The sequence below is a fragment of the Euphorbia lathyris genome, chromosome 1 (assembly GCF_963576675.1).
Source record: "Euphorbia lathyris chromosome 1, ddEupLath1.1, whole genome shotgun sequence".
Taxonomy (NCBI): Eukaryota; Viridiplantae; Streptophyta; class Magnoliopsida; order Malpighiales; family Euphorbiaceae; genus Euphorbia; species Euphorbia lathyris.
This window is the reverse complement of record NC_088910.1, coordinates 10,922,384-10,944,479: the sequence shown is the minus strand read 5'-3', so window position 1 is coordinate 10,944,479 and position 22,096 is coordinate 10,922,384. Positions and strand designations below refer to the sequence as shown.

At 37.6% G+C, this 22,096-nt stretch overlaps 1 protein-coding gene across 1 annotated transcript; it reads right to left on the bottom strand.

Moving 5' to 3' along the window:
• Positions 1 to 1,028: 1,028 nt before the first annotated feature.
• LOC136221651 (YTH domain-containing protein ECT2) lies at positions 1,029 to 5,307 on the bottom strand. Its single transcript, XM_066009062.1, has 9 exons — positions 5,068 to 5,307; positions 4,523 to 4,599; positions 4,273 to 4,432; positions 4,035 to 4,108; positions 3,395 to 3,925; positions 2,521 to 3,114; positions 2,208 to 2,420; positions 1,971 to 2,117; positions 1,029 to 1,897 (listed from the first exon to the last, which is right to left on the bottom strand). Exons 1-9 carry the CDS (start codon positions 5,093 to 5,095, stop codon positions 1,682 to 1,684), a joined length of 2,040 nt encoding a protein of 679 aa, XP_065865134.1. The 5' UTR covers positions 5,096 to 5,307; the 3' UTR covers positions 1,029 to 1,681.
• Positions 5,308 to 22,096: the final 16,789 nt, after the last annotated feature.

Below are 22,096 nucleotides of genomic sequence, written 5' to 3'. Positions count from 1 at the left end.
TTAGATAAACCCTCCTAACAAATCGGAAGGCCCTGGTATGCAGACACGCACATGAGAGAGGAAGCAATACGCCTCGACTATGGTTAGAGGAAATGAGCAGTTTATTATTTACTCACCACCCATCAATGACGGAATTAGGAGAGTCTAAAAAAGCTTAAAGATCGCTAAATTGGATGAACCCTCCTGGCAAACCGAAAGACCCTAGTATGCAAACACGCACAGGGGAGAAGAAGCAAAAAACCTCGACTATGGTTAGAGGAAATGAGTAATTTATTATTTACTCAACACCCACTAGAAAGGGAATTAGAAGTCTCTCTAAAAGCTCAAAGATAGTTGAATTGGACAAACCCTCCTAGCAAATCGAAAGGTCCTGATATGCAGACGTACACAGGGAAGAGGAGGCAAATCGAAAGGTCCTGGTTTCCTGAGGCAAATCGAAAGGTCCTGGTATGCAGGAGTGCACAGGGAAGAGGAAGCAAAACGCCTAGACTATGGTTAGAGGAAATGAGTAATTTATTATTTACTCAACACTCACTCGAAAGGGAATTAGAAGTCTCTCTAAAAGCTAAAAGATGGTTGAATTGGACAAACCCTCCTAGCAAATCGAAAGGTCCTGATATGCAAACGTACACAGGGAAGAGGAGGCAAATCGAAAGGTCCTGGTTTCCTGAGGCAAATCGAAAGGTCCTGGTATGCAGGAGTGCACAGGGAAGAGGAAGCAAAACGCCTCAACTATGATTAGAGAAAATGAGCAGTTCTAGAATCTCAAGGTCGCTGCCCTAGTGGCAAAACGGAAGGCCCTGGCATGCAGACACACACAGGAGAGAGGAATCAAGAAACCTCTACTAGGGTTCGAGGAAATGAACAATTGAACGTCACTGCCACAGCTTACGCGTCTGGTCTCCCAAAAATCCAAAAAAATACAGTAAAAACGAGCAGGGCAGCCCCGATACATTAATATGTATTGAGACACAAATAAATGAAATCTAGATCCCAATAGAAAGTAAATTATGGAAACTGGTAGAACATAATATATAATTAACATCCATATGTATATAATTAATAATAATGATTTCATAGAAGCAAAGATTGAAGAACTCCTTTTCACTCAACTATATTTGAAATACTTTTCCCACCAAGCTTCTAGCTCTCTTACAAAATATGATCAAAGCTGCTTCACAGATAAACTAGATCTAGATTTACAAGGCAGGAAGAATTTGACCACACATGTAAAACTCAAAATATTTAAAAAAAAAAAAAAAAAAAAAAAAAAAAAAAAAAAGAGGTTTTTAAGGGAAAATTAATAATAAAAAAAAGACCATAACAAAATATATAAAAAAAAAAAGAAAAAAAACCACCAAAATAGAAAATACCCTAAACCCAAACTCCTATAGGTACTGAAAACTTTGTCAGGAACTAACCACTATAAGAACAGAAAAGAAAGCCCTAAACCTCTCTCTCTGCCTTGCCACTAAAACACAGCTGATTTCAATGCTAACTTTCTATGGCTCTCTATGAAAAAATTAGCAGCAAGACAGCTTCACATCAGCAGCCCCTAGATTGCCTGCCAGCAAGTTTAATTCTATTTTCTGATCTCCACTAGACACTTCTGGCAACACCATTGGACCAATTTCTTACAAGACCGACCGACCTTAGGACCGCTGGTGTCAGAGCTAGAAGCTTAGCAACCGTTGGCAATCCCATTTGCGGTTATTCTCTTCTCTAAGACAACTGGCTTCGAGTCGTCCACAGATCCGTTCTCCAAAGGCTTCAGATCCCCATTCGACTGAACAATCGAAATAGGCTCCTCCTTTGCATCAGGTACAACGTCTAGTGACTGCTCATGTGTCCCGTTTACCAGATCTTTTTTCTCTTCGACGGGCTTTGCTTCCGGTGCCTGCATGTTTAGAATCACAGGTCAAAATATGAACTTTATGTGGCATAGCAATTATCAGGCTTGGAAGACTTGCCTGTTTCTGGAACTGCTGTTGCTTAACCTTTTTCTCCTGGATGATCTTTTGTCGCTTCTCATAAAACCCAAAATCGTCCAAAATGCACGTTTTGTTAGAGTGATCCTTGAAAATTTTAATAATTTTAAGTCCCTGTTCTAACTTAACCTGCAAAATACAGTGTAAAAGCGGTTAACATTTACAGAGAATGGTAATAGAAGCAGATCAAGTAAGAAAACATGTTTATTGCTGAATAACCTCTTGAGTATCCCTGCTGTTAGTCACGGGTTTGTTCTCGTTGTTCTCAAGGGTAATGTGCTTCAGTAAACTATTGGGTATGTCCTTTACAACGTGCCACTTTACAGGGAAACAGCCAGTCCACTTGTCCTGTTGCCAGTATTCTACGTTCTTGTGGAAATCAACTGGTCCTACCATCTCCGCAAGTCCAACAAACTGGCCACTCGTATTAACCTATTCAAAATAGATCAAAAAAAAATTGCAGAATGAGAATCCATGAAAATATATACATAAGAAGATAATTTAAGTACATCAACTGCATCTACAAGCTCACCGAAAAGAAGAGAAAGATGGGGCAGCCACCAGATTTCTGCTGAGCCTCCTGGTACGCAGCATCAAGCTTCTTGTTACCATTAGGTGTGCTGGCCCAGACATTGTACTTGATGCTCTTATGAACATCATCCTCACTGTAGGACTTAATAATGAAAAACTTAGCCTCGGTGTATTCCTCTGCAAAATCAGCTCTGTTGTACTGTTCCCGGTCTGGAATCGCAGACAAATCTTCCTTCTCTTCAGAAATAGTTTCAACTAATGGCGTATTCTGTCCCTTGACAGCTATTGTGATGGGTGTAAAGCCCTTCTGGTTTTTAAAACCCTTTGCCCTGGGTCCACGATTCAGCTCATTCAAACCATCAACATTCTCATTGCGATAACCAAAATAACCATTTCCTCGCCCCCTGGGTTTGTATTTGCTATCAACAGCCAACCACCCATGTGGATTAACCCGTGAATCATAACCACCAGTTCCAAATCCCATACCGGACCTGAACGTGTTCCCATAATGACCATAAAATTTGCTTGGGTACATTCTGTTCATGAAGCCCTGAGCTGAACCCATCCCGGAAATAGGACCAGACTGTTGCAACCCCTATTGAACAAATAATGAGTATTAGCAACCAAATTAATTAAATATCAAGTAACCCAAAAGACCAAATAGGTTCAGTGTTGAGCTAAAATATAAAGCAATGTATAATCACATGCAATATCTCATACATATATATCGGATCTATGACCCTAACATAAACAAAAAGAAACGCAGAGATCTGCCCCTGCAACTGATTTCTCAATCACTATTTACCACAAAGAACTAAAACAAACCGACAAGCATCCACTCTCAAGTCATTTGGAATATTAAAAATATTCCTTACCATGTAATTGGAACTCTGGCGATAATTATGATTCTTGGAAGATGGGGCATTGTTACCCTTCGAAAATGGAGTCATTCCAGTGTTTCTGTACTGCCCATCATAACCAAGTCTTGGATCCTGATAACCAGACCCGGGAATTCCACCAGGTAAAACACCTCTACCATATGAATTAAGAGACGAATTCTGGTACATTGGTTTATAGGGAGTTGACCCATTGTTTCCCTTCATACCACCGCCATTGACAATACCAGTAGAATTCACTTTGGCTGTTTCCACAGGTATGGGCTTTTGTTCAGTTCCAACTGAAGTGCAAGGCTCCCCTTGAGGATTGGCTGCTTGACTAGGAGTGAACGGACCACTGGTAGGATTCAAGGGCTGAAAATAAGGAGGATACTGGTAGTGCTGAGGACCATACAGCTGACCATCATTTCCCAATGTTGGAACAGGGGAGGTCGCTGGTGAATATGGGCCATAGGGTGCATAGCCATAACCACTGTGATACATAACAGAAGAATTGTCCCCATATACGCCCTGTTCAAATAAATCACAAGGTTGGAGATCAATTTCAAGAAACAAATTTCTACTTATATGTAAGAAAGTGGCATCAACAGAATCTCGTTACAGATAATAATCTACTTACTGATGACATGTCAACTCCCTCCGTATTAGCATATCTTGAATAGTCATCCCACTCATTACCAGTCCCATTATAACCTACAATAAAAAAAAAAACAAGCAGATGAGTACAAACATATTATTAACAGATAACACTCCCAACTGTCAATTTTTTAACAGATTATGTCTACCGAAAAGTTCAATAAAGTTTCAGATATGATATTTTGTATACAGATCATAAAACTAATACAGTATAATCTTACTTCCATAGTAATAGGCGGGGGAGGGATAACCATTAGGTAGATAGCACAAAGTTGGATCCATTATATCCGGTAAAAACGGAGTCAGTGACCTCTCAGAAGGCTGGATCTGACCATTTGCAGTAACACCCGAATCAACACCCCCATATTGGTAAACCGAAGCCTGCACCAATATAAAAACAATGTTTAAAACACGCACTCTACAACATCAACCCTCACAAATGTCATAAAGTCAAGTTGATATTCAAGCTACCTTCTTGGTAGGCTCAGCAATATCCAGGGACTTGGCTTGTGAGTCAATTGATAAATTCTGGAGTAAATCTGCAGCTTCTGTAAGAGAAAAGGTAAAGGAACACAAATCTCTTTGAAGTTCTCACCATAAAGATGAGCCACAGTAAAACCAATCAGCCAAATTTCCCATCGAATTATTAACACAATCAGAAGAAAAAAAAATTGATCTCAGATAAACCCTAAGATTCTAATAATAATTCTTTTCAAGCGCATACATATCAGCATCAAAACAAACTTCAAACAAGAAACCTATTACTAAACACAACTAATCCAAGAAGAAACAGCTAAATACAACAATAAACCATGTATCACCCAAACTGATACCGGTTCCCCTCTTGAACATAAAAAACAAAACCAATCAGCGGACATGGATCTGTCTCTATAACCCAAACAAAATAACAAAATAACCAAAAACCCCAAATTCAATCAGAAATAAACAGATCAACATGTAAACAGAAAGCTGATAAATTAAAGTATACCCAAGAATGAAAAACTAGTAAAGGATACTCTCAGCAGAAGGAGCAACGGTAGCCATGGCCAGATACGATTGATAGGTGAGTAGATCTTATGAGTTGGATAGCGAAAACCCTAAATCTCCCCAAAAAAATTAGGGTAAAATCAGGATTTTGGGGGAAAGGGGTTTGGAGTAGGGAGAGAAAGGGAGGGAGAAAGAGAGGTGGCGAAGACTGAAGAGTTCTCGCAGCCGCCAAGGGTTAGGGTTTGGGCTTTGCGAAAGAAAAGAGGGTTTTGTTCACTCGAAAGTGGTGATTCAAATACCACCACGGCTCTCTTTTGGACTTATGTGGTATTTTTAATATTTGTTAGGGGCTTTATCGTCTTTTCAGTCATAAATATTAGTCCACTGGATTTTGTAGAACCAATCATAATTATACGGTCTAAAAAAATAATAATCATAAGTATGCTATTATTAGATATTTTCTTTTTTTATAAATTATTCAATCCGGCAATTAATACAATTTCACACTTTTTTTTCTTCCCACTATAAGAAAATGAATTAAACACTATGTATTGCCTATAAAGTGGAAGTATGGAGGAATTTAATTCATAAAAATTAAGGGTAAAATTGAAAAAATATATATGTTTGTATTTCACAAGGATTTTAAAATATCTTACCTAACAAAATGAACAAGTTGTAAGAATGTATCTTTATTGATGAGCCTCTTTCTATTTGCTTCTGTGACTATCGTTGATGTCTTCATCAATGATTTAATCGTTGAACAAGTTGCTCGTGTTACGTTGGAGAAGTATAATGGATTAGGTATGATTGTCTAGAGTGACGATATGGTGGAACAACAACACCCATTGAAGTCTTGTTAGAAGATTTCTGATAGAAATAAGCATTAAGAGCTTTGTAATGAAGAATGTTATGAATGATTTGTGGCAGCCTTCGTGTGGAATGTGCATCAGTTTAAATTTTTCCACCTATTAGAACATGAAAGAGTTATTAAGGGTGGTATGTGGACCTTTGAGCAATATCTACTAATAACAGAAAAATTGAATGATAGACAAAACTCGGAAGAGATACAATTGCGTCTAGTAGACTTTGTTACATTTAAAATAATAACACGAAAACCTATCTGGATTAAGGAGAATTGTCGTGTCATGGGAAGATCACTGCCTTAAAAGATGATTTTCGCTACCCCAGGTGTTGTAGAAATCAAGCGATCGCCATTAGCACGGCTCTGAGTGTTGTGTGCACTCACAACCCACGAGTGGAGATCAAAATATATACCCAAACCAAAAACTTTGTATTTTTTGTTTAGAGAAGGTGAACGGGAAGAATAATTTTTTTATGTATCCAAATTAATGTTACAGTTCCCAAATAGATAGTGAAGGAAAATTTAAAAAAATTGGGAAGGAAAAGGAATTGTAATGGTAATGGTTGGGAAGTAAGTAGGACAGAGTCTAGGGAATTAAAACGGAAAATATAAATTCTAACGGTTGCACAATCGGTTACACAATCCCGTTAATAACGACAAGTCAATATTCTTGCAATAAATGAGCTTACCAACAAATTAGCTTTTTTTAGATGACTTTTTTTTTTAACAACAAGAATTTCCAACAATCCCCCACGGGTTCAAATATGTGAAAAGAAAAGAATTTGGGTTGGGCAAAAACAAAACAACTGCAGCAGTGTTAATGTCTTGCAACTTGAATTAACACTTAGTGATTTTTAAGCTAATATATATTTTCTATTGAGCGACTTTAGTCTTGAACTCAATAGGGAGTAAGAGACCTATTACTTAAAACACACGGTTGATCATGTATGATATTCTAATACTCTACGAAATAAAAGTGATGTCTTATACTAGCCATACGTCTAATACATGGATGCTTATAAGTGCTATAGAGAATTAATCTATACAATTTTCATAGGAAACAACCACACTTCCACACCTAAGTAGGTGAATCCCATTGAGCGTAAGCTACATCACACCACCAAAACTATGGATATGGGTTCATTAAGAGCCTTTGGCTCAACCTCATTCCTATAAGTAGCACACAATTTACATATTAAACATATAGAGATGGAAAAAAATAAACAATGCTCTGAATTATTACATAATGTTCCCCTATGAGCTTACAGTGAGTAGGAGTTCATTACTTATAATTCAATCAATGGACCTTAAGTCCACTCCATTCGATGTTTCTAAAACTAGTTTTCTACGTAGGCCTTTAGTTAGCGGATCCACAATATTCTTTTCTAACTTGATATAGTCGAGTGATATCACTCTAGTTAACAACAAATCCTTGACAAAAATGGAAGCTTACAAGTTATAATGAAAAGCAATTGATGGAGTTGGCTTCCCCTACAATGGGATATCTACAAGCAAGTTTCTCCCATTCTGCCCCATGCCCTGCCAAATCAAGAGCAATAATTCAGATTCCATAGTAAACCTAGCAGTACATGATTCCTTGCAAGATTTCTAAGATACAGCTCCACCCCTCAGGGTGAAAACATAATCACCAGTTGAGTTGACTTCATTATTGTCAAATACCTAGTTTGCATCACAAAAGCCTTCTAGAACACCTAGAAATTTGGAGTAATGCAAACCCCAAACAATGGTACCTTTTAGGTACCTAAGCAATCGCTTTAGAGCATCCTAATACCCTTTGCTTGGGTTATGGGTGTACCTGCTTAGTCTGCTTACAGTATAAATAATGACATGCCTAGTGTAATTCATAAGAAACATAACACTACTAATGATCTTTGCATATTTAGATTGACATACTGGGTCACCCTTATTTTCTTTAAATGAAAACTTGGGTCATAAGGGGTTCTAACTGGATCGACATTAAATGAGTTAAACTTTTTAAGAAGTTTTTCAACATAGTGAGACTGATTAAGACAAACGACATTTAGAGTTCTTTTGATTTTTTACTCCCAAAATCACATCTGCCTCACCCATGTCTTTCATTTCAAATTTGAACTTAGAAAATTCTTCATCTCATTTACTCGGTCCAAGTCGATACCAAAAATCAACATATCATCCACATAAAGAGATAATTACATAACCATTGGAATCATTGTTATAATAAACACAAGAGTCACCCTCATTCACATGAAAACCATTACCTATCATAGTTTTGTCAAATTTGTCATGCCATTATATTGGGGCTTGCTTAAGTCATACAATGACTTGACTAATTTTGTAACATCCTGGCCCAATACCATGTAGATATTTTCCGCTTTGGCCCAAATCCAACACCTTGGGTCTTACGGCTTTAAAACGCGTCTTCATGTATTGGATTCTCATCTTACTAATAAGCCCAATCATTCTCTCCCTATTTTCAATGTGGGATTCAATTCATTCCTGCCTCATCGTCATCCTTTAGGGCCACTCCTTATTCAGGCCTTCTACTCTAGTGCCACCCACTCTAGACCGGGTCATTACAGGCTCACTAGCTTCCGCCTGGTTTGTCCTCGAACCACACATCGTACATGAGAGTCGGCTCTGATACCAATTGTAACATCTTGAACCAATACCATGTAGATATTATCCATTTTGGCCCAAATCCAACACTTTGGACATCACGGCTTTAAAATATGTCTTCGTGTATTGGATTCTCATCTTACTAATAAGCCTCAGTCATTCTCTCCCCATTTTTGATGTGGGATTCAATTCATTCCTGCCCCATCACCATCCTTTAGGGTCACTCCTTATTCAGGCCTTCTACTCTAGCACCACCCACTCCGGACTGGGTCATTACAGACCCACTAGCTTCCGTCTGGTTTGTCCTCGAACCACATATCGTACATGGGAGTCGGCTCTGATACGAATTGTAACATCCTGACCTAATACCATGTAGATATTATCCATTTTGGCCCCAATCCAACACTTTGGACATCACGGCTTTAAAATGTGTTTGCATGTATTAGATTCTCATCTTACTAATAAGCCTCAGTCACTCTCTCCATTTCCGATATGGGATTCAATTCATTTCTGTCCCCATCACTATCCCTTAAAGTCACTCCTTGTTCAGGCCTTCTACACTAGTACCGCTCATTTTGGACCGGTTCGTTATAAATTTATAGACTTTATTTTCTTGACCCGAAATCATAAAACCTTCGGATTGGATCATGTAAAATTCCTCTCATAATTCCCTATTTAAAAATTTTGTTTTCACATCCATTTGATGAGATCATGAATGCAAGCAATAACAATTAAAGTTATAATTGTTGCAATTTTAGGGATATGGGAGTAAGTGTTAAAATAACCAGTACTATGTTTTTTAGTAAAACCGCTTACCACTATTATAGCCTTACACTTGTCAATGGATCCACAGGATTTCAACTTTGTCCTACAGATTCATTTACAAGTAATGGCTTGTAACTTTAGGCAAATCAACCAATTCACAAGTGTTATTACTCAGAATTGACTCAAGTTCAAAATTAATGGCCTTTTTCCAAAAAAATTGCATCAACTAACCACATTGCTTCCTCATAAGATCTAGTATCATCTTCCAAAATAAAGACATAGACAAAATCATCATTAATCAATAAGAGTTCAGTTAAAAAAGCAGTAATAAAGTCAAGACCAAAACTATTTTCCTTTTGAGCCCTTTTGTTTCTCATAGGCTCTAAAAAAGAATCATGGTTAGTTAAAAGAGGAGCAATATGTAAGCTAGATGCAGAGCTAGAAGATAGAATATCATTATTACAACAAGAGGGTTTCAAAGGAAATAGATGTTCAACAATATTTCCACCTGCATAAGAATTGTTAACACCTTTAACATGAAACACAATTATAAGTATAACCGATAAAAATGGAATCACTATTTTTTATGACCCATCTTGTTCCTTATATATCTAGGTATCTGAACCTTTGCTAGACACCCTATACTTTTAAATAATTCAAATTGGGAGCTCAATCTTTCCACAATATGTATGGGGCTTTGTTTCTTCTTTTGTGAAGTACTCGATTTAAAACATGACAAGCACAAAGAATATCCTCACCCCACATATTATTAGGAAGTCTAGAACTAATAAGTATTGCATTCATAATATTTTTTTAGAGTCATATTCTTCCTTTCAGCAATTCAATTTTGTTCGGGTGTATATAAGGTAGTTACTTCATGTATAATACCATTCTGCTCAAAAAATGTCTTAAGAGTTTCTCGATGTATATTCTCCCAGTACTTAAATTTACTTTTAGATTTCAATTTAAAGTAAACATTTATCATAAAAAAAATTGCAGATTTAATCTTGTACACATTAGTTAAAAGATAAAACTGAGTAGATATATTTGAGGTCTCTCCACAATTTTAGAAACCTCAACTTGAGCAAATTGTTTCTTGCTCTCTTTCATTTAAGCAAACAATTACGAATTCATTAAAGTAGCATAATAACACATTTTCATTTGAATCTCATCAGATTCGGTCAACCATATCATATGAAATTATATTGTGTTTGACTAAAAACAATAAAAGGAGAACTTGTAAACCTCCTATAAATTAAATACATACTTTAAAATTTGTGTTTTTTACATTTTTCAGATTAATTAAGTTGTGTAATGGGTAAGGTCTGAAGGCATGTGAAACCCTAAGGCGAAAGTAGCCGCTCTCTCAGCCAAATCATCATCTTATGTTAGTATCATAGAATTTTTTTAAAAATTAAATTGGAAAGGAAGAAAAATCGGTTAGTGGAAGTAAGCGGCGCTGAAACGGAAGATCAAAGGAATAATCTGGGGTTTTTAAACTAGGGATTATAATAGGAGTAAATTATAGGGTAAAATACATGATTCTTATTCCAAACGGTTCTGATTCTTAATTTCGGTCAAGACTCGCAGAGGATCAATCGGTTCTTATTCCAATCTTCTATTGTTTCGATCCTGGTAAATTTTCCCCTATTTCTTTGATAACATACTTGTTGATTCTTCAATGTTTGTTAATTTTGAGTTCCTTTAATTGATCGAGTAGTAGAATTGTTCTCCTTGCTTGATTTCTTTGGATTTAATTGAATCTTATGGGATTGGATCTGATTAGGAAACTTGATTTTTGAGAATTTTAATGGTATTCAGATTCTGTTTGGATGCAGAATTGAGATATGATTTTATTAGGATTCGTTGTTGATGCTGATTTGATTTTGATTTGGTGAGTTTTGGTATGATTAAGTAAAGGAAAAATAATTGTCTCTCCTATTGGAGTGGTTTTAGGTCTTCTCTTCTGAGAAGTTTTTTCGTAGTTCTATAAATGAGTGTCCTGAGCTGGAACTGTCGTGGGCTAGGCAACCCACGCACAGTTAGCGTATTAAAGGATCTTGTAAGGATTCATAGGCCTATGGTTACGTTTTTAATGGAAACTATGATCAAAGAAGACAAAATGAGAGCGGTTGGCAGGAAAATTGGGTATGGAGGGTCTTTATGGTTAACGGACAAGGTCACGGGGGTGGATTAGCATTATTCTGGAAAGACAATCTGTCAGTTTCCATTCAATCTTCTTCCATCAATCACATTAGTGCTTTAATAACACTCCCAAACGGTCCTAAATTCAAGTTAACTGGTTTCTATGGCTTCCCCGAAAGGCAGAGGCGGAGAGATTCTTGGGAGTTGCTGCGATCCCTCAAGGACCAAGATGATCTCGCCTGGTGTTGCATCGGGGACTTTAACGATATCCTTTGTTCTCGAGAAAAGCGGGGGGGAAACCCCAACCCAACTGGTTGATGGAAGGTTTTAAAGAAGCCGTGGAGGACTCTGGCCTAACTACAGTTAGTATGATTGGTCATCCATTCACTTGGGAGGTCGGGCGAGGTTCAGACAGGTGGATTGAAGAAAGACTAGATCGGGCTTTTGTTAATATCAGGTGGAAAGAGACCTTCGCGGAAACTAATTCGAGGAATCTTGTTACTGTCTCGTCGGATCACTCGGCAATCCTATTGGAATGTAAGGTTTGGATACAAGGCTTTAGTATTAAACGCTTTAGATTCGAAAATGCTTGGTTACGGGAGCAAGCTTGTGCGACAATTGTGAACGAAGCGTGGAAGTCGGTCCCAGATGGCAATATTACAAAAAAAAATCGTTGTGTGTTCAGAGGCTCTCAAGAAGTGGAGTTCGACCTTAGAATTGAATTTCAGTCGGTTATTAAATGCCTTTCGAGTTCAGATGCAAGAGGTTAAGGGGAGACGTGATGCTTATGGTGTGGATAGGTTCAAACAAGCTGCAAAAGCATATGCTGAGGCACTAAGGAAGCAGGAGGACTTTTGGAAACAATGGGCCAAATTGTTGTGGTTACAAGATGGAGATTCTAATTCTAAATATTTCCATGCATATGCTACGGATAGGAGGAAAAAGAACAGTTTCTCACAACTTAAAGATTCGGATGGAAATTGGCGAACGAAGGGCAACGGGCTGGACGATCTGTTAGTAGATTATTTCAGTGATATTTTTACAAGCCAAGGAAACAATGATGCAGCTCTGCTCCCATTTATACAAGTAAGAGTAACAAGAGAGCAGAATGATCAGCTATCTCAAAGATTTTCTAAGGAGGAAGTAAAAGAGGCTTGTTTTTCCATGCATCTGGATAAAAGTCTGGGTCCTGACAGGCTGAATCTGGCATTTTATCAACATTTTTGGAACATAGTAGGGGATGATGTGTGCGATGGATGTTTCTCTATTCTCGGGACTGGAAAACTCCCACAAAAGTTGAATGATACCCTGATCGTTCTTATTCCGAAGATTAGTAATCCTGAACAAGTTTCAGATTTACGGCCTATAACACTATGCAATGTCCTTCTCAAAATCCTCTCAAAAATGTTGGCGAATCGTCTCAAAGCAATCCTTCCATCCATTATCTCAAGTACACAAAGTGCGTTTATTAAAGGAAGATTGATTTCCGATAACATTATTGTGGCCTATGAGACAATTCATAAACTCCGCGGACTAAAATATGGTAAACATGGTACGGCTTCCCTAAAACTAGATATGAGTAAAGCCTACGATAGAATCGAATGGGGTTTTCTAGAGAATATGTTACAGAAATTAGGATTCAGAGACAGATGGATTCAATGGATAATGTTCTTGGTGTCTACGGTGTCCTATATGGTAGTTCAAGATGGTAGAGAAATTGGCCAGATTATCCCAAAGATAGGTCTAAGACAAGGAGATCCCATCTCCCCATTCCTGTTTCTGATCTGTGCTGAGGGGCTTTCGGCACTGCTAGCTGCAAAGGAGCAAGCAGGTCGAATTCACAGCTCTCAGGTATCACGTAATGCTCCTAAGGTGTCACACCTCTTCTTCACCGATGATAGCTATTTATTCTTCTGGGCTAATGCGAATAAGGCAAAGGAGGTTCAAGCCTGTCTAAAATGTTAAGAACAGGCATCTGGTCAGTGTGTCAACTTTCAGAAATCCTCCGTATTTTTTAGTGGCAATACGAAGATTGATGCTAGATCAGCGGTGTGTAATGAACTTGGAGTCTCTGAAGTCAATGACATGGGCTTTTATCTAGGAGCACCGATTGTAGTAGGAAGAAGCAAAATGCAAACATTTGGCTTCTTAAAAGATATAGCATGGAAACGCATTAATAACTGGAAAGAGAAATACCTGTCACGTGCCGGAAAGGAAGTCCTCATCAAATCTGTGCTTCAATCGATCCCAACCTATCTGATGAGCATCTTCCTCATGCCAAAGGAATTATGTGACGACTTCAATAAAATGCTGAACAGGTTTTGGTGGAACTCATCAGGATCATCATCTTCTGGGCTTCATTGGAAATCTTGGGAGAACCTTTGCTGGCCTAAATCAAGCGGAGGACTCGGGTTCAAAAATACCTGTTGAAACATCGTTCCACAAGATTTTGATTTGACAAAATCATCCATGATTAAGGGATAATTAAATTTAAGTGCTTTGATTTAATTGTACTAATCTGTTTGTTCAATGTTGAAGTATAAACGTAAATACAAAAGATATAAAAAGTAAGACAGGACAAAGTCAGCATGAGATCAAAGAGCAAACTGAGCAGAGTTGAACTCAGTACCAAAGAACAGAAGCCTAGCAAAGCCAAGTGAAATGAAACTCAGCATCAGAAGCCATCTGACTAATTGTCGTGCAAAACAAAACTGACTAGGAGAGAACTCAGCGGAAGAGTTGACAACGGACGAAGACAACGAATAAAGTAGAAGCTGAGTAAATCTTCAGGACAACATGAAAGATCCGTTCACTGGTAGACAAGTCTTGCAAATCCTCTGCACCAATAATTGAATCCTCGGAATTACGCAAAAGACATTTTCCGAGATATATGGGTCAATGGATTATTGCTAAAAGACAACTGCCGCAAAAAGACAACGCCTGCAGGAACAAGACAAACCTGACGCCTGAAGAATTCAGAGGATAGGATTGGCCTGCAATATCTGAAGCTGCCCAGAATCTGTCTCCCAAAAGAGCCGTTTTGGAATCAACGGCTAAATCATTTCAAATGATCCTCCTACAGGTCTTCATCTATATAAAGACAATCAAACCTCTTGGGTCATTGCCGAAGTACAAAAAAGAAAAATACAAGAGAGAAAATTACAAGTTCAAAGCACTTCAAAACAAGAAAAAAATCTTACACCCATTTTCTATTCTTGTGTAAATGCTAGATTGATTGTCTGTAATCATCTAAGGTGTTCTTCTTTTGAAAGAGAACAAACTATATCAATTGAGATATTGAGAGTGTTGTGCTGAGTGTTTGGTTGTAAACATTCAGTGGTAGAGAAATCTAAGTACCGGGTTGTGGTGCTTAGTAGGAGTTGAGTAGAAGAATAGAGGACGATACTCTTGCATATTCAACTGGCTTGTAAACGGTTTGTGCTCTACCTTTAAAGAGCTCAGTATTGGATTCCAAAAGCCCGGAGGGATTCTGGGGACTGGACGTAGGCAGAGAGGCCGAACCAGGATAAGTGATACTGAGTAATTTCTAACTATATATATATATATATATGTGCTTGTGTTGTCTGTCATATTTACTCAGCATATAAATTGTTAAACGCTGACTCTGAGTAAATAGGAAGTGCTGAGGTGGAAACTGACCACGCAAGTGTCAATTCCCATCTCTCAAAGTAAAACAGTCTTAGTCGGCATCTGACTAAAGCTGTCTTACGCTAAGTTCGCCCGAGCTGACCAAAGCTGAGTTGATCAACTTATTGAAATAACTAAGTCAGCAAGATTAATGAGCAAAAAAGTTATATTAGTTCCTAACCTCCCCCTTGGAACTAATCACACGGGACCAACAATACCCACCTATTCAACCTTGCCTTACTTGCAAAACAAAGTTGGAGGATATTGCAGAATCCGGATTCACTGGTGACTCAAATACTTAAGGCTCGGTATTTTCCTAACTCTGATTTTTTGCAGGCTCCTTTAGGTCATAACCCTTCCTTTGTGTGGAGGAGCATTCTGGCGAGACGTGAATTGCTTGTGATGGGTCTCCGAAGGAAAATTGGGAATGGTGAAACCAGCGCAATCTGGAGCTCCCCGTGGCTTCTTGATGATTCCCTCCCTCTCCCTACCAGCCCTCTCGTTACCACACTGCCTACTGGTCTGGTGAAGGATCTGCTAAATGAAAATGGCGCTTGGAACCTTGATCTCATCAGTAGAATCTTTAATAGAAGGGATGTCCAATTGATCTGTTCAATTCCGGCGCGAAGGAGGCAGCGTGAGGATGACTGGTTCTGGCCTGACGAAAAGTCTGGTAATTACTCAGTAAAGAGTGGTTATCTCAAAGCACTTGGATCCCGCCTTTCTAACACGGTAAATCTCTCTATGATTAACTGGAACTTAATCTGGAATTTACAGGTGGCCCCAAAAGTTAAAAACTGTTTATGGAGGATCTGCACAAGCTGCTTACCGACTATGAGTAACCTGGCATCCCGACGAAGCTCCCTCCCAAACTGTTGTCCAATATGCAACGCTTATAGAGAAGACGATCTTCATATGTTTATCAGCTGTCCGCGAGCCTACCGAGTGTGGCAAATCTTCTTTCAGGACAATAGGGTATCGACGGTCACAGATCTCATCTTCTGGCTTTCAAATTGCATCGGAGGGGCATCAGGGATGGGAAATGAAATAGCGATGCTTTGTTGGAGTATTTGGAAAGCGCGGAACGATAAGGTTTGGAATAACAGGGAACAAACACCAGAGGAAATCCACCGTATGGCCTTATCGGAATTGCGCGACTGGAGAGAAGCTCAAATCGTCAATCTAAAACACCTCCAGCCACAGTCGGTCGCAATCGCAAAATGGAAGAAACCGTCGGAAGGAAGCTATGTGTGCAATATTGACGCGGGTGTGGATGACCAGAATAAATTCAGCTCCTATGGGTGTCTGTTGAGGGATCATCAGGGTAGATGTTTTGCTGTTAAAATGGGGCACCTTGCGGATGTCACGGATCCCCCGTTGGCAGAGGCAATGGCGGTAAGAGAGGCTCTTACCTGGATTAAGAATTTTAACCTCAGCCATGTGGAGGTCCAATCAGATTGTCTCGTGGTTATTAGTTCCATACATCAGCAAAAACGTCAATTATATTATTTATCGGATGTAGTGAATGATTGTTGTGATTTGTTAAGAGCCTTGAACTCATGTTCAGTCTCATATGTAAAACGTTCAGCGAATTTAGTAGCTCATAACTTAGCTAAGGTTGTTACTTCTAGATCTGTTCGTGGTGAGTGGGTCTGTCCACCACCGATTATTTTTGACATTCTCGCTTCTGATCTTAGTTAATAAAGTTTTCCTTATTTCAAAAAAAAAAAATACATACTTTAAACCTCCTATAAATACAAGATTGTAACTATAACAAAGAGTCGGTTACACAATTTAAAATAAGCTTTAAATACAAAATTGTTACAGTAAAACCTCTATATAGGAATACTCTATATAAGAATAACCTCCAATTTGTTATAAAAAATTTCGGTCCCAACTTGGGCTGGTTATAAATAAGAATAACCTCCCAAATGTTAATTGTTATACATAATCCAAGTCCCACCTTTAGAAACTATACCTCTATATAGGAATAATTATGTAAATAATGTATATATGTATTAAGGATTTAAACAAAATTTATTAAAAAATTTAAAAATTATTGAGATTAAATATGAGTTGGCACACAAATTCCAACTTTAACTATAAATTCTTACCATTTTCCCATAAAACTCTTTTCTTTATGTATTGGAAACTAAACTCAAAACTCTTCCAATTCTTTAGGTATTGGAAATAAAACTCGTAGACTTGATATGCTAAACATTAATTTGTTTTATTAATCTATTCTACTGTACATTGTGTATATAAACCAATTTCAAGCGACCCCATTTCATAAACTTTAAGTGTTGATTTTTTTTTTGGTACCAAACTCTATATAAGAATAACCTCCCAATTGTTATACAAATTATTCGGTCCCAAACGTATTCCTATATAGAGGTTTTACTGTACCATAATAAATGGTTGGTTACCAACATTAATATATTTAATACTTATTATAAAATATTCGATGTAGAATTAAAATAAAAATCTTACAATAAGCCATTATTCCAACGATCCTCCGCAAATGGCTATATTGTGAAAACACGGTAAAACAAAAATATTTACTAGGCAACAGAAAAGAAAGATTTAAACACTTAAATATCAATATCTTTTAATTTGAATTGATACTTTATTAAAGTGAAGCAACAAATTTAGTTAAAGAAGTGAATTACTCTTAAACTTCTATAACTTGAATTTACGACCCTCACAACACGTTAAAATATTTCAAAAAAGTCAAAGTTGTTGTTCTGCGGTCTAGATTTATTTTCAGTGCTTTTAAAGGTCATACACACACCTTAGGACTCACGAGTGCTCTAGAAAGATAACCCAAAGTCTTTTATAAAAGGTGGCCCACCTTCGCACTCACAACCCACGAATGAAGATCAGAATATATGCCCAAACCAAGAACTTTGTATTTTTTGTTTAGAGAAGATGAACGGAAAGATTAAACTTTTTGTGTATCCAAACCTGATGTTACAATTCCCAAATAAGCAAAGAAGTGAAAAAAATTTGTAACGGTTGGGAAGTAAATATGAGAGAGTTTAGGGAATTAAAATGGCAAATATAAATTCCAACTGTTACACAATCTCTTTAATAATGACAAGTCAATATTCTTGCAATAAATAAGTTTACCAAAAGGTTATCTATTTTGAAGTGGCTTTCTTTGAACATCAATAATTTCGAACAGAATTTTGAGTAAAAGTTTATGACCTCTAGGTTGGTTTTATGTTGGAAAAAATTGTTATTCATATAGGCAATTTATTGGAGTTATTCGTTGAGTCGAATACTTACATCTTCTCAGGAGTTTGGACGTAGCTATATGCAGATTCGGGTATCATTCAATGTTTTTATGCCTCTAAAATGAAAAATGAAAACCAGTAAGGTTGGTTAGGAGTTCTCATGGGTTTTATTCAAATACGAACACCTTCATACGTTTTGTTTTTTTCAGGGGTAAGCTTGGGCATTATGATAAGTTTTTCAGCAATTTATTAGAAATTGAGGACCCTAAGCATGTAGAAAAAATGTATGGTACGTGGCTTCGAGCTTCAACTAGGCGTAATATCGTTAAACCATAATCACACTAGTTGCTTTCCACTCCACTAGTGATCGGCATATCAGAGTGAGACAACTCCACAAATTTAAGAATCAAATAGGTTCTGCTTTATATATGGGTTAATTAGACATAATGATAGCATTGTGAGAAGTTATTTGAGTCCCCAACACCTGTCCTAATAAAAAAACTGGTATGCCTCCATTATGGCTCCATTCCGAAGGAACACGTTACTAGGAGGAAAGCGGCTGAAGGAAGTTGGCGATGAAGCTGAGTAATTAAAGGGGGATACAAGAACCATCAATAATGGTGCAAGGGCTCAACCGAGAACACAAATATATGGAGTTTCTTCATCCTAATCTGGGGGTCAAATGATTTGTGGGGATGACATGGGGAAGTAAAATCAAACAACAAAAATTGTAGAACCGAAGTTAGGGATAAAGGTTACAAAGGAAAGGAAAAAAAGGCGTGAAAAAGAGAAACTTAGGGGGCAAGATAATGTTACCAACAATACCAAAATTGACCCCCTAGGCATGGATATTGATAGCTCTATCGCAAATACATCCCTATAAGCTAGTAAGGTTATGATGGGTCACAAATAGGTTATGGAAGAAGGTAGAAGTACTAAACAACATGTGGAGTATGTTCTAAACAACGGGAGACATGCATGTCCAAAAGCTTGGGACTATGCAACCAAAGGAAGATTCTAAGTTGGAACAATCGATAGCTTGGTAGCTCTAGGGCAATTCCCATTTTAATGAGCTTTTTAGGGCTCATAAACCCGATGTCATATTTCTTCTTGAAACTTTAGTGTGTAACTCTCGCATTGAATTTTTATTAGAAATACAATTGGATTTGAATGGTGTTATTTTGTGGATTGTATTACTCATAGTGTTGACATTTGTGTCTTCTGGAAATAAGCTAGCTAGTGTTCTCTACTTTCTTTCTCCACAAACCATATCGACTTGTAGATTACTGATCCACTGAATGGTAACTAGAGGCTTATGGGATTCTATGGATGCCCTAAATGGAGTCATAAGAAAGCCTTTAGGGGTATTCTCAAAACCATTGATGCGGCTTCCTCCATTCTATGGGCTATTATCGGAGATTTTAATGATCTCCTCTCACACGAAGATAAAAAATGATTTGTTGACCATCCTGAATGATGCTTCAACGGTGTCAAAGACGCAATTTCTTCATATGGGGCTCTTTGCTTTTCTGCTTGTAGGTTATCCATTTACTTAGATTCGATATAAAGGCAAACAAAATGAAGTTCATGAGAAACTTGATCATTCTTTTGTTATAGAAAGTTGGCTTGCTCGATTTCTGCATGGTTCGTCTTTTTAATACTATAGATCCAATGTCTGATCATTCATCAATTATTCTCCAAGTTGAAGACCAGATTGTGCAACAACGAAATCGACACTTTATGTTTAAAAATAAATGGTTCAAAGAGGCGGTTGTGACGACTCTAGTAGACAAAAAATGGACAGATACTTCACATCTTACAGTTGAGGATCGATTCATATCTCTGGTAGATAACTTGGGTATATAGGGTCAGAACTAAAATTTGAAATTTCAATACAGACTTGCAATCAACAATTGGAACAATTTCAAGGAGGTTATAAAGAGGCAGAAACTATTGAGTATGGTAGGGCCAGGGAGAGACTTGTCTCGTTCTTGGTTCAGGATGAGGACCAATAGAGGCAACATGTTAAAGTTCAATGGTTATAAGAAGGCGATCTAAATTCAAAATTCTTTCACACCTTTGTTAATGGCCAGAGGAAAGGGAATTTCATTACTAAGTTAGGCCAAGATGATGGTACATAGGTGTCGAGAGGAGAGGATTTATGTGATGTTGGGCAAAGCCATTTTACTAGCTTATTCTCGAGCAGGAAGAGTGATTTTATGGAGGTTGTGACAACTTTTCCTACAAAAGACTCTAATGATTATAACTCACAACTTCTCATGCCATTTACAAAGGATGAATTTCGGGCTGCCCTTTTTTAGATGCACCCTGATAAGGCCCTAGGGCCAGATGGGTTCAATCCTATATTTTTTCAGAGGTTTTGGCATAGCCTCGACGATGACATTTTCCTAGTATGCTGTAAGTGGCTTAATCAAGGTTCATTTCATGAAAAGCCTAATGATACTATCATTTCTCTAATTCCTATATGTGATTACAGTCGTGTAACTATGCGAGACCTTAGACTTTTAGCTCTTTGTAATGTGCTTTACAAGATTATCTCTAAAGTGTTTGCTAATCAATTAAAGCGGGTTCTTTTGGGTCTCAGTTTGGAGAATCAATCGACATTCATGATAATATGTTGATCTCCTTTGAGTTAATTCATAATATAAAGAAAAATGTAAATAAGAAGAAATGTTTAGTGGCTTTGAAGATCGACATTAATAAGGCTTATGAAGGAGTCGACTAGAACTGCCTCTCTATTGTTACTACAAAACTAGGCTTTTCCGACCAACGGATCATGATAATTATGATGTGTGTGACAACTGTTCAATACCCTGTCAAAGTAAATTATCTCTTAATAGGGCTGATTGTTCCATGATGAGGACTTTGATAGGGGGATCCCTTATTGCCCTACCTCTTTTTGTTGTGCGTTAAAGCCTTATCGGCCTTACTTAATATTGCTAAATGGATTGGCACTATCCACTAATGCCGGTTCAGGCGACGTGCCCATTCTATTTCTCACCTCTTATTTGCAGATGATGCTTTTCTCTTTTTTTAGGCTGATATTGTAGAATGTAGAGAAATAAAGTGTATCTTACTGATGTATGAATGAGCTTCAGGGCAGGGGATTAACTTTGCAAAATCAGGCGTTATAGGCAACAACAATGTTGCATCTGACTTATTTGCAGCTAAATCCTATATTATGGGGGTGTTGAATCCTATCAGCACATGTTATTACTTAGTTTCGCCTTCCTTGGTGGGTCATAAAAAGAAAGCTATTTTTATCACATTTCAAGGATAGGTTATGGAATAGGCTACAAACGTAGAGCGGGAAACCCCTCTCTAAGGCAGACCATGCTATCTTGATATGTTCTGCATGATAGGACATTCCAACATACTTTATGATTGTTTTCTTGCTTCCTATATCTACGAATGAAGAGCTTTAACGCATGCTCAACTCCTTTTGATGGGGAAACAATAAATCAGGTACTCATGGCCTTAACTGGATGTCTTGGGAATGATTATGTGTCTCAAAATAGGTTGGTGAATTGGATTTATGAAATTGCACTGCTTTTAATCTAGAATGTTAAGAAAACAGGGGTGGCGATTCATGTCTAATCCTAATACTCTTGTTAGTAGAGTTTTCAAAGCCAAATATTACCCGAAAGGGGATTTTTTTAGTGCTCGTCTTAGGCATTCACCTAACTATATATGGAGGAGTATCTGGAGTTCTCAACTTTTGTTAAATGAAGGCTATAGATGGAAAATAAAAGATGGTAAATCTAT

Bases quoted from the DNA above. Each gene is read 5' to 3' on its own strand.
- LOC136221651 (XM_066009062.1), bottom strand. From the start codon at position 5,095: ATGGCTACCGTTGCTCCTTCTGCTGAGA. The intron at 4,433-4,522 runs GTAGCTTGAATA...ATATTGGTGCAG, and splicing joins TTGCTGAGCCTACCAAGAAG to GCTTCGGTTTACCAATATGG. The intron at 4,109-4,272 runs GTAAGATTATAC...TTTTTATTGTAG, and splicing joins CCCCGCCTATTACTATGGAA to GTTATAATGGGACTGGTAAT.